General features: G+C 38.2%; 1 protein-coding gene across 1 annotated transcript in view; it reads right to left on the bottom strand.

Moving 5' to 3' along the window:
* The window catches only part of LOC108508382 (sodium-dependent noradrenaline transporter-like), a 66,634-nt gene that overhangs the window by 7,111 nt on the left and 34,247 nt on the right, over positions 1 to 25,276 (bottom strand). The window contains 10 exon segments of the mRNA XM_017837134.1: positions 892 to 963; positions 3,424 to 3,591; positions 5,611 to 5,711; positions 10,108 to 10,207; positions 12,650 to 12,778; positions 15,936 to 16,048; positions 16,698 to 16,822; positions 17,556 to 17,659; positions 21,229 to 21,363; positions 22,168 to 22,306. Of these exon segments, the coding sequence (XP_017692623.1) occupies positions 892 to 963; positions 3,424 to 3,591; positions 5,611 to 5,711; positions 10,108 to 10,207; positions 12,650 to 12,778; positions 15,936 to 16,048; positions 16,698 to 16,822; positions 17,556 to 17,659; positions 21,229 to 21,363; positions 22,168 to 22,306 (1,186 nt within the window).

Genomic DNA, 25,276 nt, shown 5'->3' with positions numbered 1-25,276 from the left:
GGAGAAGGAGAAGGCAGGAAGAGGTGCTGTGCTATTACATATTCTTGGCCACATCAAATAAATTGTGGTCATGGAACAGGAAGCCTTTTCTTCCTGCTTTCATTCTGCATCCCATAAATCCACACTTGGATTATTTCCTTTAAAATTATACTTCAAGCAGTATTTTTCAGAATAAGCAAAAGGCAGATTTATTTTTTCAATATCAACATACAAACCACCACTACAAAATCTGGGTCACGTTTTGTGGAGGTGTGCATAATTCTGGCTGCTTTCAACTTTGAAGACAGAAAGTGGTCCAGCATGAATGCTGATAAGTGTAACAAGCTTCATATTTGCATCCTTTTTATCTTCTACAAAAAAGAGTTTATTTCAATAAGCTCATTTTATTTGCTAAAAGGAAAGCAGTATTTGGAAACCTATAGTGTGTTTTTCACGGTTTAAGAAGTCTCCAGCAGCGTTTTCAATCAGCTGCAGGCCTGTGGGGAAAGCCTATTCCACATAACCTAGCACATTTTTTCATTATGGCCATTATATGTAAGCTCTGACATTGGATACTTGTTTTGGTGTTTACCATGTGCTGTGGGATGTAACTGCAGTTTTGGAAACATGACTTCAGATTGCTGTGCAGTAACTGAGTGAGAGGCCATGACCTGTTCAAATGCATATGATAGTCTGGAAATATGTTTGCCTCCTTGTGAGATCTCTGTATATTCAAATACAGCCCAAAATGATGCGTGTGGTACTGAGCCTCAGTACCACAGACTAGTAGACTGTAAGAATATAGACCTGCAAAGGCAGACACTATGAGGACATTGGTGCAAACCTGCAGTTGTTGCTAAAGACAGGAAAGGGTTGGTATCGGGAGAGGAGGCATGTGAAAGGAGTACAAACCTTAAATTGCCTGACATTTCCTTGGGCCACGAGTTGGTGCTCATTTTCAGGTGTGATGCAGTAAGCTAGTCTCTAAAGGAAGAAAAGGAAAAAGCCATATGAAGGGGGATTATGTATGTAATCCTCAATCTATAGTGGTGAAGTAGCATGAACTTTATTTAAAATGGTAACTTAAATCTTTAATATCACTGCATCCTGGGCCTTTACCTTAGTCACTGAGAGAACGAGCTTATTATAAGCCCTTGGGTGTTAGCCTTTAATATAAGAAACAACAGTAGAAAGTTTATGCAAATACTAAGTCCAAATATTTAGCAAGTGCATATGGAAAAGAACATCAGGAACAAATTGGTATCACAGGCCTTACATCTCCTAAATTCACGCTTTTCTGTTGGTGCTGTAACAGGGTTGACCAGTCCCAGAGTGGGAGAGGAGGGAGGTACTGGCTTTTTCCCAGCTCATTCCCTTGTCTACCCCATGCTGTGCCCTTTGAGATCATATGTAGTATTTGGTTTATCAGGGAGTTTCGACCAACTCAGTGAGTTCCAACTAGAATAAGAACATACCTTTCCCCATACTTTTAAGTGCCACAATTTAGGGCATCATATCTTTTGATAGTTACTTGGCTGTGATATACTAGACTTTTGCTGCAGTTCTTATGGGAAAACTGGAGATTGCTGTTTACAGGAGCAGTAATAGACAAACTCCAAACAATACAAAATGATAGAATGGTTTTGGCCAAAGACTTCTGCATCCCCCTACCAGTAAACTTGAGCAATCAGGGAAAAACACGATGAGTCAGTACAAATTATTCTTTGAGACTTAGATGCTTCTAGAAAATGAGTTTGTAAACCCCCCAGAATGGAACAAAACAAAGGGCTTATAGAATTGCTGGAAATGAGATCCAGAAATTGTGCACAACATTGAGATGGTAGAGGCAATGATAGCAGGGCAGCTGAAAAGGGGTTCCCACTTTGGGCTGCCTTTCTGAGGTGAACATTAAATGAGGTGACTGCAATGCTTCAGAAACAAGACCTTTGATCCTTTGGGTCTGCCAGGTCAATGTGAGGGGGTTGTGACCTATTTATGGAAAGGCTGAGATCCTATTTTATGCTTAATTATCTGTATGGTGATGGTTCAGTGGTTTGCCTGAGTGTCAGCATCTTGCTACACCACTGTGTAACTCCAGCTGTAGGAAAGGAAAGCAATGCAATTAGGTGTAAATCAGGGAGTCTAGATTAGGTTATAAAATTATGACGTGATGAGAAAAAAAATGATGCTGTATAACAGTGAGGAGTCTTCTGAGCATTATTTAAGACTGTAGGTAATTTACTATGACAGTGATGGTAAAATAATTATGATGTAAAACAATATGGTTAGTGAACCTTAATCCCGTGCCTTTTTGAACAGATAAAGAAAAGTACGGGGGGTGAACTGTAAGGAAATATGGATGCATTTTTCCTATAGAAATAGGTTCTTTTCAATAGAATTAATACATTAATATTACACATAAGCATATAAATGAAATGAAAAGAACACTATTTAGGTTTTCTATGTTAATCCTCTTGCTGCTAGGCAAATGAATAGAATAAGGTGGTCACTATTTTTTCCCCTCTCTTTCTGCTTTATTCAGTGCACAGGGTAGGCACATTATGCTTGAAGTGGGTTCATGTAGTGCAGGATGCTTCTATCTGGTACCCTGGCTCTTCTTCTAAAGTAGGTAAGAAGCAACAGGCTAGATGAGAACATAAGTGGTGCCTATATCAGAATTTTCTTGATTTCCAGATCTATTTCATCACCTTGGTCTATACTGAATATTAAGTTTCTTCTCTGATTTTCAGAATGTTGAAATAATTCCAGTAAAACAGATGATAAGGATAAATATTTGCCAGAGAAAGTAAAATACAATGTGGTTGCTGTTAAAGAGAGAATACTGGGCTAAATGGATCTGTTGCTGTGACCCAGTAAGGCATTTCTTCTGGTTGTGCTGGATGCTCATGAACTGAAAAATGGCCAACCTGAACACAGAGCTACCTCATGGGCATATCTCACTCTCCCAGTGTGTGGATATATGTTTAGAGATTCTTACAGTGCTAAAATAGGAGAAGTCTAAATTAACGTTGTACATATAACAGTTTACATTCCAGTACAGAGTGATAAAACATACCTTGGACTGAACTCTGTTCAGGTAGAGCTGTGTGAAGACCATACCTCAGAGCTGAATATGAAGATACCATAATTTGTACGTTTTTTGCTAATAAGCAAAATTTAATCTCATCAATTGGATTAATTACAGGCATCAAAAATAATTAACCAAATTTATAATGGTGCTGTCTGGAAAGCCAATTTCTGTCTAGAAACTCAGCCAGCACGCAGTAATCCTACCCCAAAACTCTGATCCGTCTGATGGACGGATTCAAAAGGTCACTCATAAGTAATAAGTTTTCGGGAGTAAGAGAAATAAACTGCCAACTTAGATCCAGCCATTTCATTTCACAGCAACATTTCATGACATTTGATTAGCGCTCCACTTACTTCTTTAAAGGTCCCACGCACATTCATAAATTTATAGATGATATAGGCAGGCACGAGTACCATGGAAGATAATGCTATTCCCCAGCCAATGCGGTTTGCCCAGAGAGGGAAGGTGTAGTCGTCGTAGGTCAGAGGTTTGAAATTTATTATGCTGACTATCACGACAAACTGGGGGAGAAACAATAACACAGGCCATAGTTTTAAGATGAAGAAAGTTACTGGAAAACTGATTCCACGTGTTCTCTTAGGCCGTCACACTGAGGTATATTTCAAACCAGCCCTGCTATTTACCTTCAGCCTATTTACTTCGTGCCTCTTACTGCTTAAGTTCTTGATTCATTTACTAGTGTTAACAGCTCACTTTAGTTACCTTAGACACAGACTGTTTGAAGTTTTGATAGGAAGATCAGCTGATTGTCTGCTACTGCCTCATTTAAACTAGTGTTACAGACATAAAAAAGGGATTCTGTGGTCAAGAAAAATCTCTGCAGGATGTACTGTTTTCCCCTTCTTTGTTTTCCAGGGACATTAGGCTTCATTTAGAAGCTTTGTACCTATTTTTTCAATGAGAGGCATAATGCAAATTCCAGGGTGATGCATTTACTGAGGAAAAGCCAAGCAGCCTCAAGGCCTGGAAAACAAAGTTGTTGTTTAATTCCTGTGCTATCCTGTTCAGTGCTAGGTGCAAGAAGGAAAGAGTGGGGTGCCCCCCTACTTCCCTCCTGTTAAATCCATATGTAACATGCAGAGTACCTTGATTTGGTTCTCTGGGTCTATACATTCTGCTCCATATATGCAATTTCAAATTAGAGTACTTCAAGCGTAGGGTTTCAAAGACTGCACAAGGAGACCAATGGTGTGGGTTAAAGGCAGCTGATAGTGTGAAATCTGCTTAGAAAAATACTAATTCCACTTAGAAATTTTTCTTGGGTTTATGTACGTAGCTGCAGACAGTATGGGGAAAGAGCTTCGAGCACTTACAGGTGGCAAAAAGCAAGTGTACATTGTGATGGCTGAAAGATGCATTATCTACTGCAGATAATGCAGTACCTTTATAGGCTTTGCTAGGAAGGTATTTAGGCCATTTCACCAAGAAATCTTAAGCTACCTGAAGGTTAGGCTGACAGACATTCCAACATTGTCTAGATAAATTGCTACAACTTTCTCTTCATAAAATTTAGATTTTTAAGTGTATCCTTGTGTGCAAAACCCAAGGATGCTTGCTGCAGCATTTTTCCTTTCTACTTGAGTCAGCCTTCTTGAAGTGCTGCAGGATATAGTTCCATACAAGTTTCTTTGTACAGCTGTCTTTAAAAGGATAATTAATACATGCTGGGTAGGTGCTTACGGATGAATTTGGGTCATAAGCTTTAATATTTAAAAAAAAAAGGCAGACCTGGCATAAAAGCCTGCCAAGTGTATGTTTTCAATACCACTACTGCTTTAAGAATGCACAGCTTTAATGCAATTAATAGTTGCCCAAAATCATATTGAGGTCAAATTTCCATGTTATTATCCTGACCTTTCATTTAAAAATAAGCACAGGAAAAGATTCCAATATAAAACTGTAGTTTAGTGCTGAATCTAACCTTTACACAAAGCAACCAAATTCACACTTTGGGATTTTTTTTTTTTCCCAAATGAAATGAAGAACTTGTGATTCACAACAGATAGCTTACAAGGTATATTTACTATGTCTCTTCAGTGTTTCACAGAGCTAATTACTGGGTGCAGTCACATATTAGTTTTTCTAAGGTGTCATTCCACAACTTGGGGATCTTAGTATTCTCCAATGAAAAACAGATTCTTGCTAACACAATCTCTTATCCCTGGTTAGTTTATTTTCCCAGTAGAATGGTTTGTGTTTAATATGTGTAGGTACTGGGGGGGACAGGGATGTGTCTGCACAAGCGTTCCATGTTCCCTAAGAAAAGCTACTTTCTTAAAATCACCTTAAAATGAAGGAGCAGAAGAAGACCATAGCCACAATTAGCTTCTCTTTCATAACTGAAATGTATTATACAAAATATGACCAATGCAATTGAAGAGAATTAAATTGGAGTGTCTTCTGTTCCTCCTGACAATATCTGGCACAGCAATGGGTATCCTGCTCTTGGTATCTACTGTATATTCTGGGAAGCAAACCACTAGTATTCTTTCCATGATGAAATAATTCTCAACACTTACCAATAAAAAAGCAGGGCTAACAAATTTCCAGCACAATCTCCAGTAGAGGCCTGGTTTGAAGCCCATCATTTGTTGGATATCTTCACTGAATCTGTCCACACCTAGAATGGATGTGAACATGGGACTGATGTAAATCTAAACTGATGAGATGCTGGCATACCCCAAACATATTCTTTTCCAGAAAGCAGACAAGTATGACTTCCAAATTAGAAGATACATGAAATTGATCTCCTTTCAGTGACTAGATGAGTCTTTGACATCACTGTGTCCAAGACTTAAATGCCTTTAAAGGCACTTCAGGCCTGTTGCAGACAAGCATTACCATTGAAAAGAGGCATTTGACAAATGTCTAGAATTTAAATTGTAAATGGGACAACATTTTTTTAATAGTTGGGAACTATTGTAACCTAATTACTCCATGCTATTATGAGTACACTGAAGGAAAATCCAGACCCTCACTCACACAAACTGCTTACTGATAATGAGGTAGATCCATATGATTCTTAATTTATCAAAGGAGATGTTCCACTTAATGGCATACTAACTTTTCGGTGTTTCACTGAATATCATGGAATTTTCATTATATCTACAAATAGAGTTTCATATTTTATCACTTTTCCAAGGAACTAGGGCAGTGTTTTTCTGTTCAGTGTAATTATGTACAGAACTACATAATTTTAGAATGGGATTATTATCACTGATATAAAATGGGGAAGAAAGTATCCCTCTCTGTTTTAAGAACAAAACAATCTCTGACTTCACACCTCAGGGATGCTGGCTCACAGAGATCTCTAGTGCATTCTGTCATGTCAGACTGCTTGTTTATAATTTATTATACTTTATGTGTCAGAGAAGTTTACTTTCAATCCTGAACCCCATCAGGTAAACAGTAGAAATGCAGCTTTTTGCCATGAATATTTCTTTATTAGAGAGGATGTATAATTTTCCATAATGATTGTTTCTCTTCATGTGGATTAGTTCAGTACAATTTATTTAATGTAATGTAACAGCTCGAGTTAATCCTTTACATGCAACAAGGATGCAAAATATTTACAGGGTCTGGACATCTGAGTGTAAATGTCTCTTTGATTTTTCCAGCCCAAATATTACATACAGGTGAAGAGAAGTAGCCAAGAGGATCTGCAAATGCTCTTTAAATTTAATCTGATTCTATTTGCAGTGCCTTTTTGTGAACTTTAAAGTGACTGAATTTGAACTGCTATGAATACTGACTGAAATTTATCATTGTGTAGAAGGTCAAAGACAAGGCCTAGATATCTAAAAAAATTTTATTCGTGTGTTTCCAGACAGATGCAAGCAGAGCTCAAACAGTGCTTGGTGTTTGATTTCTGCTGAAAATGGGGGACGGGGAGGTCATGCTCTCAGACTGCCCTGTCCAACACCAGGATTTTCAGTACTACAGGTCTTCAAATAACTGTTCTAAGAATCAGTAAAGCAGAGCATAGTTATAGCTACAGATGATGGTACCTGTAGGGCTTGTTTTTTTACACTTCTTGAAAGTATTTACTCAGGTTATTTTGTGATTCTATGTGATAAACAAAATACTGTGGGTGATGTTTAGTTACAGGAACAAACTGATGTGACCACAAACAAAACTCCAGATTACTTGCTGGAGACCTGGTGGGGAATATGGAAATAATCTCCTTGCTTTTCCAGGGAAAACTAAGTAAAAGATACTTAAAATTTATTGGGAGGTCCTGGTTAAACACACTGCACCCAAAGAGACTTTCAGTGTAACTTATGAACTAATAAACACTGCAGCTGCCTGAGAATTGTCACCATTCTGTTATGTCGTGGTCTATTAAATGGCACAGAAAATTTGTACATAATATTGTGTTGTCAAGGGAATTAAATCAACATACAAAAAACCAACAGATTAGGAAGAGAATGAAAAGTGGATTTCTATGGCTATAAAAGCAAGTTACCCTCCTCAAGTTGGGACAATCTTCTTTTACCTGATGCAGAGATCAGAGCTCAGATAGAATGAAAGCCTACATGTTACCAGTAAGTCCTGCACCTGCTGCCAGCTAGAACTTGGTAAGTTATTCTGCCATACAGGCTCAGCCAGTGGCTTCAGAACCACTCACTTGCACAGAAGCCCTTGAGCAGGTCCTGGCCCCGAGGTGAAACTGCTTAGTGGCTGTAGCTGAAATAATTTGTGGGCATGTTTCCAAGAATTAGGGCATAGCTCCAACAGTTCTTTGGATCTCTGCGAGCAATCTTTGTATGGGTTGTTTTCCCCTCCTGTCTTGTCATGCTATGTCATAGATAGTATTTTATGTGTTTGGCATTATTTTTTTTTTTTTTTTAATTTGGAAAGTAAAAATTTTCAATACTGCCTTTAATGCTATACATACGATTTACCTGGTCTGGTGGCAGGAAGGAAGTGAGCCATACCAGTGCCATTCCCAAAGAATGTGCTAGTGTAAAAGCAAACTGTGCTGATGTAAAAGCAAGCAGAACCGTAGCAAACATATCCCCCCCCTTGGCAGTGCAGTAAGCTTTCTAAGTTGGTTTGCCCCATCTGTATTTTCATTTTGTGGAAGTGTGCACGTTCATACTCTCTCATGCCAGCCACACATCCACACAAAACAATCTGTGAGCAGACGTGAGTATCAGCAGCCAGTGCTTGGTTCTTTCCTTTCTGCAAAACCAAACAGCTGACCTTCAGCTGGGGTGGTTGGTTTGTTTGTTGGTTGAGTTTTTTCTGGGTTTTGGTGTTTTGGTTATTTTTCTCGAAATAAATTCAGCTTTTGGTCTGAAATTTCAGTCTGAGGAAATTTATTTTTTTTTTTTAAAATCATTTAAGTAACTGAAAACAATGAGGTTGCAGATAAGGATGAATATCATTGAGAGCTCGTACTGGACTTGTTCTCGTTGTTCAGGGGGGTGTGGGTGTTCACAATAAGGTCTGATTGAGTAGAGATTTTCCTGCAACTGAAACCAAAGAGCAGTTTTGTGCCAGTGGGAGAGGTGTCTGGCTTTTTTTTTATTATTTTATTTTTTTATTTTTTTAGGATATTCATTAGAAAAATAGTATCAGGGTTGCACATCAGGAAAATTGGTAACAAGCTCACAGACATAACTAAAGTACATCTGCATAGCAGAACAAACTAGTTCTCCCTTCTCTTACATTCACAGTTGGCCTTTGCAAGGAGAAACTTCATAGTAAGTGGTCATAGGTAAAATTTGAACTAAATTTCCATGTTTTTAGTCTGTGCCAAAATGTCAATGCTTGCCTTCAGGCTGGCTTAATATTCAGCTGGGTCGTTAAGGCAACTGGGGTCTATCAGAAAAAAGAGGTGGACAAGATCATGCCAGATTTAATCAGTTTAAATAGCACTTGGTGCTGTAATAGGTTCTTTATAAAGCAACAGGTCATGCTGTGTCAGTAAAAACATCTGTCAGTGCCTAAGAAAAACTAATAGATATTTTCCTCATCACAGGGAAGCAAGAGGGAGAAAGGAAAGAATGGTAAAGACAGAGGGTGTAAAATAAAATTTGACTAACCTTGGTTTAGTTGGTGAACCACATACGAAGCTTAGCTATTGTAAAGTGCAGTAAATCCTGTTTTAATAGTAGCAGAAAATAATTTGCCCTTCATAACTGAGGAAGCCTCTGCTTCCAAGCTAAGCTATGAACACCCTTCTGCATTCAGCTCTTTTATGGGGATTAAAGACAGCTGTCTGTGAAATACAGTGCCTCTACTATTCTGAGAGACAACAGCATATGTACTGCTAGCTCCATGCTGATGTTGGGTGACACAATTAGTACATTAAAGCTAGAAACTCTTTCTTTAGTAGATAGAACAGTTTTATACATTAATGCCATTCTTTCACCTCATTCACTCTTCAATAATTTTTAACTGCAAGATAAAGCTTGTTTGATTAGAAGAACATGGTGAGGCAAAATGGATGGATAAATAAGTGACTGAGGGAGGCAAATGGCAGTGGGAATCATGATGTCTGAGAACCTTCTGAATCATACATTAATTATAAACACTATGTCTGAATAGAAATGAAGATGACTTTCAGGGGAAGAACAATCTTGCTGGGAATCAGGGCAGCAAGTTCCATACAGACTTCAAGGCAAGAAAAAAAGGGGGAACAGGTGGTTCTGTCTTTGGGTTAATCTACTTGCTTTGAAAGTACCAGGAATAAACCTGCTACTGCAAGTCATCAGCAATAGTAAGAGTTGTTAAATACTGTCAGAAGTAGTAACTTCTCCATCCCATCACAATCTCTTTCACAAGACAAATTTCTTTGGCTCTGTGCAGAGTTTCAAAGCTTGTCCCACTCAAAGTCTGCATTCCTACTGTTCATGAATCAGGTGAAAATCACTCCATGAAACCTGACTTGTCTTGGTTTCAAGTGTACAAGGCTATGCTGTTTGCCCTTAAAACAATGTGTAAGTCTGTCATGAGCACTTGGAATTTTAGAAGAGGTTTATTTAGCACATGCAAAATGAAGTGCTTACCATAAAACCAGGAAACTCCAATTGCCTCCATAAGAACAGCAAACAATATTGAAGTCCCAGCTGCAAATGTGTCCAGAAGTGTGAGAACGTAAATTCCACCCTGGCATTGGGGAGTTCAGAGATGCAACAAAACAAAGTTACAGATAGAATAATCCTGGTAGTTTACTATCAACTTAATAGAAATCTGCTTTACTTGAAACATTATCTTAACCCAAGTATTTTAATACGGATCTGTTGCTGCAGACACGAGTTCATATTTGCATGCAGAATAGTGGAATCAGACTTGCAGCTCTCCTAAAGAGGCTTCTTTTCATCCATGTCCTCACTTAATTGGGAAACAGAAGCCATAGCTTAGCCTGATTAATGAGTTCTCTTGGCACTACTGTTCAGTGGGAGCTGAAGGCACTGGCTGTTTGGGGAAATATTCAGCAGCTTGTTGGGCAGGGCTTGTCTAGAGCAGTTAATGTAGAACTTCCTAAATTTATGGCAGGAATGGACCTCTACAAGTTTCCACAAGCCATTATCAGTCAGTTTGTTCCTGGCCATTTGTTCTGTAGTCCAGTGAATCTGCAGTCTTAGACCACTTTTTGCCTTGTTTTACAATGTGCTGTGTATTTGTGTCATTGATGTATTTTGCTCATTTTACTGAGTTTGGGCTAACAAGGAATGGAAGACCATGCTATGTTTACTTGTTTCGAAATGAACCTGGGTAAAGTGTTTCAGGACATTCTTTGTCACTTGGAAACAACTGAAATGTTTGTAGTTGCAGTAAATTTTTGTTAAAATCTTCTTTTATAACCAAACTTAATCTGACTATGTCTGTTCAGAAGGGGAGGAACAAAGGAATCATTTTACGTGTTTTTACCCTAATGGTGTAATTAGCACTTGCACTATTTAGATCTGTAGGTGATTTTAATCTTTGCAATCACTTTCCTTTTTTTTTTTCTTATAAAAAGATGTTTTTCTGAAACAGCTGTGCATATTTACAAAAATAGAGAGACCAGTACTTAGGCCTTGTCTAGGTTTTGAATTCTGTGGGGACTTGTCCGGAAACTGAATGAACTTTGGTTGTTGTGTTAGAAAGAAAATGTTGCTTATTGAATGACATTTGAGTTTGACCTCTTGTTTTTGCTCTACACCTGCTCCAAACGAATGTCTTTGCTATCAAGCTTGGTAAAGTGAATGACAAATATGATTTTGTAAGAAGCACATTTGTTTCAGAAATAGCTGCTTTTGAATATCCAGCCCTAACATTTCGGAGGGCAAAATCAAACGCGAATTTCATGTGATGGTCTCATACGGGTTATTCGTTTTATTTTGTACACTTTAGAAATGTTGTTCCTCAGTTATGTGTACTAATACATTTGGACAAGTCTGGGCAGTTTTGTGAATTCCAGCTGGAGGGATGAACTTAAATCTTAACAGCTTAAAAGCTGGAGCTAGGTTGTTATCTTGAACTACTTTAGTTCACTTGAAGGCAGAGGAATTGCACCCACTGGCACCTGGTCAGGCTCTTAACACTGAATTTCTTCTGATCTCATACTTCAGGAAATTTTATTTCAATTGAAACTTAGATAAAAAAGGAGCATGTTCAGTTTTCAGGTATTAATAGAGGTATCTTGGTATTAAAAGGGTAGGTATTTTGCATGATATATCTACTTTTAGTGTCTCAAATGTTTTTCAGTTTGAGGAAACTAGAGTAAAAATATTGGGGTATTCTTTTAGTGTGAGAAGAACTTGGTTATTTATGAACTTATGCCATTTGAGTAGTCTTAGTAATAGATTTGGAAACCATTTCTAGGTATGGAGAGAGGTTCAGCACATCTGCTTTCACAGAGGCTACCTCAAGTTTTAGTTGTTTTCTAACACTTTTGACATTTTTGCTAACAGGTCTTTTTTGCTTTTTCTTTTTTGCTCAAATAAAGGAAAGTTTTCTCCAACCTAGAACGCTGTGATTCTCATTCCTTAATTAGTTGTCAAAAGCCAGATGAGGCAAATCATTCAGGGTGATGGTAGTGATAAACACAGTTAGTAGATGTTCAGGATAAGTTATCTGTGTGGTTTTTTTATGGTGTTCAGAGTAAGAGATAAGATCTAGGTACATGAAGGAACATTAAGAAACATGTGGGTGAGAGAAGATCATTATTCTACACTCCTTTAACAAGGAGTGCTTCTTAATTGCTTCAAGAAGACAGCAGCCAGATGATGAAGGGTCTGGTCACTTGAAATTCTTAGTTCAAAGCAAAACCAAATCAAACAAAAAAACCCCAAACAAACACAAAACACACAGAATCAAACAAAACCAGTTGTAGCACAGTCTTTGGAACAAAGACTTGGTTTGGTTGATAGCTAGCAATCTTGTGCCAAAAACCAGAGAAGCTTCATATATATATATATAAGATTAAAAGTGCTGTTCTGACCTTAAGTTAAAGAACTAACATTTATAACAAAAATAGTCACCTGAACCTATCCATAATTCTATCTGATAGGGTTAATTGCATTTTTAAGGTAGGATGTTGATGGCAACTTCTGTTGTACTTACATTGGTGATGCAAAAAAGGGCAAGTAGGAAAGTGCCAAAAGAAACACCAAAGGTGAAGACCTTCCTGTGCTGCTTCAGAATGTGGAAATCATCTGCCAAGCCAGTGATGACAGCTTCCATTCCCCCCATCTGAGGGAGGGAAGGCAAGAGCTCTGGTTAAACCCTGCTGACTGTTGTAAATACAGACAAAGAATGTAAAGCAGCTGGTATCATTAATACCCAACCCCTCTATGCTTTCTGACAGTTCAGCTGCAAATCACTGGTGTTATGAGGCCTAATTTTCTAACTCTCCTCTTCACACAGGAGAGTGTCAGGGAACTCAAGTGTGATGGTTGTTGCCTCCACAGCCATATCCTGTGCAGACTCTTTGCTGGCTCAGGACAATAAGTACTTTGGGAAAAATAATATACATTTCAATATACATTGGAGAAAAAGATGGTAGATTAAGTAACTAAACTCCTTAAGATATTTCTTATAAAAAGACAGGCACAAGAAGCATCTAGAGGAATTGTGCTGAAGAAAGATTCACTTTAGCCATTTAACCAATTCCAGTTTGATGAAAATCTTTACACACTTGGAGGAATTACTACATAGGAAACTTGATGTAATGTTGTTTTGTTGACAACATGAAAGAATTTGACTTTGTTTTCTAGAAGTTAATGGTGAACATTAGCCCTTGTTTTGCAACATAGGAAAAGTACTTTCCAAATTTTCACTGAAATTGCTGGGTTATGTATGTGGTTATGAATTTTAATTTCTTTCCACTAATGAAAACATTCTGCCCCCACTCTTCAAGAATCTATGAAAATTAATTTCAGTCTTTTGTCATAATAAATAAATAAATTCATTTAATATTTTGGAGAGGCTGAATTCCATTACTTTTGTGATACTAGAAGACCATGGCCAGACCTGGAGTGCTTGGTGCAATACAATAGCTGGTTAGTAGGTGCTGACACAGCCTGTCCCTTTCCTGTAAGAGTTTGATGAAACCAGCAGCTCTGGTTGAAATCAGCAGCAGAGAATTGTCAGTTTAGAATCTGAATAATTCCTACCTAGAGCCATGGAGCTGGGGGCAGTGGACCCAATTTTTCTTTAAAGGTAACTAATGTTTACAAGTAAAATGCCCCAAAACATTGTGTAGGTTTGTATTTCCTAGTGTCTTAGGGGGCATCAGTGGGTGCCCTGCAGTTAAGATGGGTTAATGTTTGATCTCTTCAGAAGTTGCTGCTGTGTTGGCACTTAATTGGTCTTGGAGAAGTTGAAGATGGAAAGAGACAGCTTGGACTATTTTGGCAAAGGACCATTTCTTAATGTATCACGATTTACTCCCCTTGTTAATTCCCTATAACAAGCTAGATGCCTACTTCAAAAAATGTTTGCAAATATTTGTTCTGCTTTCTGCCCTTTTCACTGCTGCTTGTTTAAATTTGCATGGTCAGATTTCTCTTTCTTTTGCATTGTGACAGTTCCATTTTCGTACAGACCATTCAATTTTTTTGTATTTCTGTGCCAGTGGAGGCTTATGTGCATGAATAAAAGTAGTCATGTATAATTATTCTTCTCTAGCTTTGGGGTTATTTGATTTTTAGCTTTAAAAATTTTAATTTTCCCTTCAGGGACTTGATCAGTCAGATGTGGGGGGAGAGTTGAGAAGATCACCATAAATAGTACGGCATGACCTGAGTTTTCCTTGGGAAATGATGACAAATCCCTCCTCTTTTAGAAAGAAGGAGAGAAACTTGGCCACAGTTCATTAGTTCACAGTATTAATTAGCTCCACAAGAAAGACCTTTCTCCACTTGTCCTACAAGTGTGTTCTGCAATTTCAAGCCGTGTCTTTGCCACTCAAATGTTTCTTGACATTGTCTTAAATTTACTGCTGTTGCAACGTTCACAGTTCTGGATCTAAACACTTCTGAGCATTTATTTTCTCCTTAATTCTGTCCTTTTCCTACTGGTCATTCTTGCTCTTTCACTGTGCTAAACTCTTCATTTCCATCCTCCATGTTTGCCTACAGTGGAAAAATGGCCAAGCTACAAACCCAGATATAATCTTCCCTCTAACTTTTTGTATAAGGATTCAGATCTTAAAGTTCAAACTTCATTGAACCTGAGCTGGAATCCAAAAATCCAAACATTTTGGAAACATTTAGACTTGAATCTGACCTTTAGAGCTCAGCCCTCACTCCACAAGATCTCATTCAGCTATTTGGTAATGAATATCAAAGCTTCCTGCTCCAACCTCATTTTTCTCAGTTTTGCTCTTCTCCTTGTCAACTCATTCTTTCCCTTTCTTGTCCTTGAAAACGAATGAATTTTCCTGAGGTTGTAAGCAATGGAAACACTCTGTTTTGTCATTTCCAGCAAGAAATTCCTAGATCAACTCTGTACATTCAGAACTACAAAAGAGACTTCTATGCTTTGGAATAGTAAGAAACCCCTACCCTACTAAAGAGGATGAATGTTTGTTCATGGTTCATTATTCCTTAAAGACCCTATTCGGTATTCCCAGAAATTAATCAACCTTTAAGATAAATATAACAGGATGTCTTGATGCCTCTTTAGCAAGAACAAAGCAGAACAACAGTTGTTTGGGGGCTTGGAATATTTTGTGGGATGAAGTCTCTATGATCCTGAATATCATGGTGTAGTAAAACTTACCACATTATGGAAAGAGCAAATATACTTGTTTGACTGGACATTTTACAGCAAGACTGTAGCAAAATGAAATCACTATAAAATATTCTGGTGTGATTTTTAAATTGTGACTAAATTTGCAGGAAATTCTGTATCATTGTTTGTAGAAAAAAATGGGACTACCTTCAGACATTGTGTGTCTTGAGCAGATGGATGGACTTCAGCACATATAAAAATCCCTTCTAGAAACCACTTTACTCAATGTCTTACTGTGTTTTACAAGCAGGGTTCCAAAACCTTATTGCAGGTTCATAGCAGTAAAAGTTCATAGTAGTGTTGTTGGGTTATACCTTTAAACAGTAATAATTGTTGATGAACAGCCCCACTGTAAAAAAAGTAGCAGTGAGTAAATATTTTCTGGCTTGTAAAAGATTAGATGTTTTCCTAAATCTCTTAATGATTGTGAGTCTTTAAATATAATACTGGGAGTAATGCTATTGCTATGTTGCCTGTGACTGTGAAAACAGATTCAGGGAACGTACAGAATGTTTATTTGAAATGTAACCCCCTGCTTAAGGTTGATACCTCTCCACTTAAGGAATATAACAGTAAAAGAAAAATGCCAAGGCTAGAAGGAAAAATTACTCACAGAACTGTCGATGCCAAGAGTAAGGAGCATGATGAAGAACACCACAGCCCAAAATGTAGATCCTGAAAGAGTTGAAATTGCCTCTGGGTACAGGATGAAAACTAAACCAGCTCCTGGAATAGAAAACAGGAAAAAAAAAAAGTATTATTAAATGATGTTTCTTATTGTCACAAAAGTGCTCATTTTAATAAGGTAAATTATGAGTAAGTTGACTTTTACTTCACTTCCCATTACACTCTGAGTAGCTGTTAAAATTTGCATTTTACCAAAAAATATATCTAAAATACTTTAATTATTTACTCATGACAGTTTGGTAATAAAAAAAAAAATATATATATGCCATTCTTTCTACTTCGATCAACTTTGTATGGGATTTGCAACCTTACTGGCTATTTCTCAGCAATGCAGGGGAGAAGGAACCATGTGGTGTGGACTCCACTGTTTGGCAGGAGAACTGTTGGACATGATGAGAGTTACCGGTGAAAGGACAAGAAAGCTGAGCTTACCAGAACCACCAAAACCACAGTCAAAGGCCTGTTTGTCGCACAGGCAACACTTGTGGGGGGGCAAGATTTTGGGGAACCTCAGTTGGGTAGAGGTGAGATAAATCAAAGCCATTTAGAGTTCACATTTCAACAAGGCATTTAAAGACAGAGTTCTAGCTCCGAGCAAGTTAATTTGAACTAATATTAATATAAACACACTTGTGAAAAAATGGTGGGAAAATAAAGGGGTAAAATTAGTATGAAATTAACTTCCTACCTTCAGTAGCTACATCCTCAATTTTAACTTTGTGCTCGTGAGCCATGTACCCCAATATGGAGAAAATTGCGAATCCCGAGATGAAGCTTGTGACACAGTTAATGGTACTAGTCAGCAAAGCATCCCTAATTGTGGAAAGAGGAACAACCCAGTGAGAAAAAAAAAAACCAAAAACACTTTAAGGTTTAGATAGGGATTGTCTTTAACTTTTCTTTTTCCTTTCCATCCTTCAGTTCACAATGTATTTATAATACGTGTACTTCTTGAATTTATATTTCACGGGAAAATTTTAAGTGATGCTTGTTTTCATTCCAAAATGGAATGTTAGCAAAATGTCTAAATGTTGGAATTTCTCAGAAGGTGCAGAGCAGTTCTGTTTGAATTTCCATGGCGGTGATTCAGCAAAGCACTTACCAACTGTCTTGATTTTAAAGTGCATTCCTAAATTGGAACTCAACATGAAATATCAGAAATATAATCCCAAAGCACAGAAACACTTCTGGAAACTGGGATCTTTCTGCTATTAGTTCCTGGACCAATGAGATTTCACCCTGTGCTCGCTGTTGCGCTTAATGGTACTTTTGAAAGGCAAACACCAGCACAGTTTACACAGCTGTCTAAAGTCCAGACCTAATCCCATTCTGTTTTTGCAGTGCAGCAGATATCTTGGCAGGTCCCTGTTACTAAAATTTCAGTAAGGAAGACAGTGTTACAAGATTTGGGTTGGTTGCTATGCCTATGCAAAACTCACAGTCATTAACAAATGACTGCAGATAAAGATAGCTCAGTACTTATTCCAGCTGCAGTCAGAAAAAAACAGTATAATTTTGCAGTAGTAATGAAAGAATAGGTTCTTACCTGTAACAGTTGTTGTCAAACTTATTGTAACTGGCAAATGCAATTAAAACACCAAACCCAGCTCCTAAGGAGTAAAATATCTGAGTAGCTGCATCAATCCACACCTGCATAACGACACCAACATGGTCAGTGTCAGTTCAGTCCACAGGGATACATCAGGAGAAAAGCAAGAGAGTACAAAGCAACTGGCTTTTGGAAAACAATTGGCATTCATGCTTGTGGGAGTGTAAGAGCCTCCAGCCCCAGTGAGGTGTCACATGGAGCATGGTCATGGTCTGGAATGGCTTAATCTCTGGCAAGCTCTTGCTCTGTGCACCCTGCTACCTGTGGGGTGGACAGTTGTACCTCTGAGATTTTACTGGCTACTGAAACGATTACATGGTTTTTCTCCTGGGTGGCAGAAATACACTTGCAATTGTTCTTGTTCCAAGTTAGTTTGGAATGTACAATCAGAAAACTAAAAATAGTTAATGGGTCAAGAGTTACAGGACATTTTCTTTCCCATCATAGAGCTTTCTTTGTGTGACTGTTAGTGCACTTTATATGATGCTTTCTTGAATCAGACACGGAAGCACAGTTGATGTGCTGTGAACAGAACTAGGCAGGTTATCTGTCAGCTTTCTCACTTAGCTGGAGGAGTTGCAGAAGAAATTGCAGTTCATACAGGACTTCTAGGTATCATGGATTTCTTTCAATAATAGCAAGACAATCCTGTAACACCAATTCCTTGCTCATTCTTTTTATATACCAGTTACATCTTAATATCCTATTTTTGCACAAAGGTTGATGTCTAATAGGGTTGTGGTCTCTTAAAAGCATTTCTGTGGATAAGAATGCAGAAGGAGGGGTGCAAAAGCTTTTATATTTTTTCTTGTTTTTTAAAAACTTCAGATAACCCTTGTTGTTAACAAAATTCCTGAACAATTTTAACATCGATTTTGTTTAAACCATAACTAGGTCTGCATGGTGCCACCATAAAGCACTTGTTTCTGTGGTTCTCTAGCTCTTTTGTGTCTTGCCAGTGCAATTGCATTCATTGTGCTTCCCCTTTCTTATTATTCAAGCACCCTTAAGCGTGTGCTTAAGTCCTATTAATTGAAGTAAGACATTAGCACCTGCTGCCTCCCAAAGGACTTATGCACCTTGTCTGTTGAGTAAGAGTCTTGGCTCTTAGTAGCTGATTAGGAAACAAATTGAGAAGATCAAGGTGAAGGTTACAAAGAGCAGAAACCAGAAATTCCTTTATGACCAAGATTAAATGCAAAACCTTCCTTTTGTTCTACCGAAGCAGACAGTGGGGCTGGTTCTGCTGTTGATGCTCATGTTCTCTTTCACTTCAGCTGAATCTGATTGATGCATAGTCTAATATATTTTATGGTAGGATATTGCTTTTATACGCATGAAAAATGAAAAAAAAATAAGCATTTTACAGGAGGCAGCCACCAGTCTTTCCAGCTTTCTTCAGTGTTTGTCATTTAACTTTTGTGCGTATTCTTTCTTGTGTATGTGGATTTAAAAAGTTACTGTACTGTGAGGAGAGGAAACATTGTGTGCAGCACCAGGTGTTCTATAATCTTCAGGATATTTGCTAAGGTGAATGAAAGAGTGAGTGTCGCCTCCACGTCTGACTTAAGTCCCTAATTAACACCGGTCCCTTTAGCAGAACACAGGTTCTGTTTTACACAGATGTTTAACATATCCATTTGTGCAGTGCAGATGAGCATTGTGACTTTGTAGCTCTTGGGCTTTCAGCAAGGAATCGGTCATTGGTCTAGGTAAAAGATCCTCAGCTGAATCTCTTTTTCTTCCTTTTATAGAGACACGATTGTGGACTCAATACCCCTGAAAACTGAGGTGTCTTGGGGCTTGCTCAGTGCTGTGCAGAATGTGGCCCCCTAAAATGAGGCACACCTGGACATTGATCTAAGTGCTCTAAGGTCTTCTAGAAGAGCATTGGCAGAGGCCTCTGTATGTCATTACTCTTTGTGACTTACAATGTTTCTTTGTTTTCATTTGGAAGAAAAAAAAATCATCAGATCCAGGGATGCACCGATGTAGAACTGAAGTGGGATTCTATTCTTTGGAGCCTGAGAACTAAGATTAAACAAACAGGACAATTGCAGCAGCAGGTATCCCAGTCTCCAAGAGGGGAAAGGCTGACATGGCAAAGCAATTAGTGAAACTTCTCTGTATAACTGCTCTTTAGTCTTTCACTATTCTAGAGCAACTTTTTGTTGTTGTTGTCTGAAAAATTTCGTCTTAGCAACACGTAACTTTAGGGTCACTTAAATAGCAGCTGCAGAAATAATAAGCTATGAAAGAGCAGTGCATAGAATGTCCTTCCAGAAGCAGAGGGCAGCTATGGTCATGGGGGCCTAGATCCTGAGCTGGTGCAAGCAGGCACAGCCCCATAGACATCTAGTTGAACTTGTGATGCTTTTTTCCAAACAGCACTTAAAATACATAAGAAAAGTTTAATCACCTCCTTTGTTCATCCTTGCATCTTTGTATTTAAATGTATGAACTACTGGGGTGGCTACTGCCTTGTGATGAAAGTCCCATATTTGAAGTTTGGTTTTACTATTCCAAAATAGTGAGATGGGTTCTGGTGAAAACTTCTGTTATTGAAGAAATGTCAGTTTTCAAATTTAGTATTAAAAAACCAGGGAAGTATTGTTCTGCTAAAAGTATTTAAAATAGCTCTGTATTCTTAACTCTCAAGGTCTTTTTTAATTATTCTGGAAAAATCAAGATAGGATTCACAGGAAAGGTACAGTGCAACTATGGACAGACTGCAGACCCTTCTGCAAATTTTCAAGATGATGCATTTACTTCTAGGAGAATGATGTCATTGCTTTTCAGTTTTATAACCATTTGAATGGTCTTGTGACTCATCCATCGAGATATCCCTGTCTTATACGTGATTTATGATCTTTTTAGAATATTACAGGTAAAATCTCTCTGTAATCATCAGATCTTCATTTTTTTGTAGGTCTGAAATGCCTGTAAATTCATGAGTTAGTGACTATACTTGTAGATCTTGCTTTAAAATCTACGAAATAAGTCTTAGTTCCAAGTTACTCCACAAAGTAAATTGGTATGGATATATATTTATGTTAAGTGATACAGTGAAATGTAGATTACTTTCAATAGCAAGATAAGAACACCATACTATTGCAAATCTCCTTTGTATGAAGGACCATGGTTTGAACAGGTGAGTTAGTCCTGACTTTATATGTTTAGCAGGATTTGTGTAGGCCAGAATTTTTGTTTACCAGGTTAATATTAAGCTAGTGATTAAAATAGCAAGATTTTCTTCTTGAGGGAATTCTTAGCCTTTTGAGAAATAAATTTTTGCATGACTCCATTTTCTTGTATAAAGAATACTGTAATTTACTGGGTGCACAGTCAAAACATGGACTTGTTAAAGGGTTTGCCACGCCTATAACTGCCTTCAGACAAGTGTTTTGTGACCTGAACTGTTTGGGTTTAGTGTGAGATGGTGCTGTTATGGAGAAAGTGGGAAAGTTACTGTCAGAGACAGTGGACTAGTGCTTATGCAGAAACAGAAGTGTGGCTATACGAGTTCAGAAGTTAGCTGTAATATTTTCAGTTTTAATACCAAGGCAGCAGGTTTAATAATAAAGGAATGAGAGCAGAAAAGTACACTTACTGTGGCTTCTTTTAATCTTCTGAAATCTATGTGCAGGTATGCATTTATTCCATTGTATGCACCAGGGAGGGTTATTCCGTGTATTAGTAAGACAAATAATACAACATAAGGCAAAGTGGCTGTTATCCAAACAACCTGCAGACAACAGAAATCCCGAAGACTGATGAGCTCTTACAGAAGATTTAAGAATGTGTGATAAGCACAGCTGGTATTTTCTTGGTTTGGCCATTCAGTTTGATGGAGAAGCTCTTTACAGGACATCCTGGGGGAAAATGGTGTTATCTATCATGAGTCTTTTCAGACGTAAGTTTACAGATACCAGTAGGAGGCAGTTTTGACAAACAGAAAACATTACCAACATGTGTTAGACTGCTAATGAGCTGCTCAGCTCTGTATCATTTACTAAAAAAGTGCAGTCATTATGTTAGGTGATACTGTCATGAAAATGTACGAAAAGCTCTCAGATGTATCCAACCCTAGAATTTTTCTTGAGGTGGCTTTTGAGGGATGTCAAAGAGTAACTTCAAATTACTTTGATCAGGTCTTTCTCTTGACATGGCATTTTATATAATAAAACCAAAGCATTCAATGCCATTGAAGTATTAGTACATTTGGCTAAGAACAGGATGCACATTTAGGACAATTTTGAGTATTTAAAAATATTTTCTGGATGTGACCACTTTCCACAATTCAGGGATTTTTGTTGAATTGAAAATAATATGCTGATGAAATTTCCACTTGTAACATCACGCAAGCAAAGCTTACAAATAAAATAAAGGGTGAATTGGGATCGTGTATTTTCATTGTACATATGTGAAGGTCTTTGGTCCCCGAGGATCCCTCAGAATCAGTAATTTACTTTCTTGCTTTCTAAAATTAGGAGACTTTTTAAAGGAGACAAAGAATGTAGCTGAGATAGAAGGACAATATTAGCTCTACCTTTCCCGAAGTCTTCACGCCTTTCCACAGACTAAAGAAAAGAATGATTACCACCACCAAGAGGCAGAGGGAAAGCTGCCAGCGAGGCAAGCCAAGGTCATGGATCCCACGGCTTTCGTGCAGGTGCAGAACTCCTCGCCTACACACCAGACACACAGAAACAAAGCCAAGTCACTGCAGGAAAAAGGATTTTACATATCTCATGCTGTGGGCAGCAGGAATGGATGCTGCACTGCAGCAGGTCTTGCCCTGCTGGCATCACTAGCAGTGAAAGCTGTTTTGTGAAGCCATGTACTGGCTTCTCCCCACAATGCCTTTATGGTCTCATGGCCCCATCACTGTCTCTTTAGCCCCACAGTGCCATAATGATACCATGCTCTCCTTCACTGGAAGTTTATGGGGCACTTGGAAGTATCATTGGTTTGTTCTTACTTGAACACTGAACAATGTCCAGAGAGGGTGCAGAATCTCTGTCCTTGGAGATTTTAAAACTTGAAGGCCTTCGGCAGACTGATTTACTTTTTAAGTTAGCCTTGTTTTTAGGTAGGGAGTTATATTAGATGACCTTCAATTAGATGTCTTTCAACCTGAATTGTTTTGTGATTCTAGATAAGCAAACAGCTGGCTTCCTGCAACTTTAGCAGTTCCAACTTTATTTTCAATTTCTTTTTGAAGAGGTTATCTTGAGGGTGCAAAAAAAGTGGTTGGATAGGAAAAGCAACAGTTGGTCAATTTAAATTGGATGTAGTGATCTGTGTTATTCACTGAGACAGTGGAGTCATAGCAGAGGAAATTCTGTTTCTTACCAGGGCAGGCTAACTCTTTTGAGACCTACACAGAAAAATGGAGTGTTGAAAAGAGCCTTTGTCCTGGAGACTGGTGATACACATTGTCAAACACATTGTGTGTAACAGGCACTGGGATATAGAAGAGAGGTTACAGTGGATCTCTCTTCCTTTAACTCAGCATTATGCTATCAAGTGTCTCTTGCTACTTTTACCGATCTAAGAAATGCAGGAATATTTTGCTTCACAGAAAGCTGTATTTGCCAGGAGGAATGGCACTGTGGCTGGAGCCCTGCTCCAGAGGTGAACTGCAGAGTAAGCTCCTGGTTCTGATATGAACCTACAGGATGTGTCTCAGGGATTCAATTTGTTAGTGTTTCATTGCCCATCCAGATAAAATGGTCATGACCTTCCTTGTCTCCTCCCTTTCTCTGTCACCCTTTGTTTGCTATGGACTGCTTGGGCAAAATAGAAAGTTCATCTCTGTTGTCTTCTCTTAGGTCCATAATAATTCAAACAAATGAAATCAAAGAAGTCCTTTTCCCTGGAGGACCTTGATATGTTTAATGAAAATAAGTGCATTTTAGAGAAACTGCAGGACTGTGAGATTTGCCCTGCATGACTGCAGGGACTAAAGCCTGAGGAGTCTAATTCCAGGCCCATTGTTGGTCCCTGTACAATCTCTTACTAGATATTAGTCCTTCAGAATTAACTTAAGCACTTGTCTTGCCAAGTCAGAGATGGGTGAGATAGTTGCATAAGTTCCAAGACAGGACAAACCTGTGTGAATTTCAGTGAGGAAAACTGAAAAATGTTTCTGTACTCCTTCAATTGTGGAAACATACTGGGAACATCAGGCCCATCAGAACAACCCTTCTAGTAATATGAAAAAGTTGCATACAATTCCCTTTGGATCCCCGAAGCTTTATGATCAGCTAAGAACTGTAGTGGTTTGGCTTCTGTAGTTTCTCCTGTTTAATAAGAAATGCTATATTTTTGACTGTTTTTGTGATTAATTCCCAGTTGGATACAAGACAGTGGTAGAAACCATCCTCCTAAATTAAGCAGCTGATCTCTTTCTGTTGCTTTGTGAGGCTAATAACAAGTGAGGCATTAAAAGGGTAGTGAACATGTGTTCGTGGCATATATTCAGGAATGTTCCTATTTAGAAAGTATGAGGTGAGTTTAACTCTTATTATGTATACATCAATACAGTTAAATAACAATACAGCTGTTACCTGTGGAAGCAGTGAAACAGAGAGGCAGACTTCTTGATATCTAAAACCCTAATATCTTTAATTAAATGTAAATAAATAGATAGGTTTCACTCCACTTTTGCTTGGAATGTGAATAAAAAGCAACTTGTATTTCTGCTAATGAAGTATAACTTGATAGAGAATCCACAGTGTAAGTGAATCCTGGGCAGGGGTGCCTGATTCCAGGCACCAGCTCGGGCAGTGATAACTACAGCCAGGAAAAGAGTCACAGGTTTCTGATCAGAACATCTGTCCAGGATCTTGGGAGGGTTATGGCAATCTGTGCTGTCACAGTTACACTGCTAATGCCACCAGAGCTGGGTGTTATAAACAAAGTTCTTCGGAGTACAATATGTGGAGTCTACTCAGAAAAACTGATTCTGGACTTGCATTCTTTGTGCCCATTTTACTTGTGCCCGAGTATTTTTTTTTCTGCTCCCCTGTGTGCTTGCTTTCCAAGAAGCACCTAGCAGTGTGTCTTACTGCTTGGAACACTTGCCAGAACTGCCATTTCAAATGTGGGATTCCCGGGATTTTCAGGAGAATCTCCATTCCAAGAGTTCCCCCTTAATCAGGGCAAGAGATCATAAAATAGGAAGAGAAAAATACTATTGTGACCAGTCAAAACAGCTGTGTAACTGGGCAGCTAAGCAAGGAAATCTTTAGAGACAGCTCTTGTTTCTGAGATCTAATTCTGGCAGGTCTTGCTTCCTTTTCCTTTTATTCTGGGGTGGGGGGTTTTTTGTTTGTTTTTTAAATTTTCTTTTTCTTTGTGATCTCAGAAGATAAGTCATAAAAGCTTTCCAAAAGATGCCCTTTTTGAGGATTGCTGGTAAGTAGTTAATGAATGTTTACCTACTAGAACCTACATTTCCATTCCAGTAGCACCATAAAGTATAACAGACCTAGTGATTTAGGTTAAGGTGTGCTGACAGCTGAAGGAAAGAAGCAGTGGCCAAAGTATTAGATGGACTAAGAATTTTTTGATTTAAAGAAAAAAGCTCTGTAACGTTGTTTTAAAAACAGTGATTTTTTTCTTTTTTTTTTTTTTTTTGGGGGGGCAAAATT

Source organism: Lepidothrix coronata, unplaced genomic scaffold, assembly GCF_001604755.1.
Source record: "Lepidothrix coronata isolate B3197 unplaced genomic scaffold, Lepidothrix_coronata-1.0 Scaffold292, whole genome shotgun sequence".
NCBI lineage: Eukaryota > Metazoa > Chordata > Aves > Passeriformes > Pipridae > Lepidothrix > Lepidothrix coronata.
Note: the sequence above shows the minus strand (reverse complement) of the source record. Positions and strands in the feature narration are given on the sequence as shown.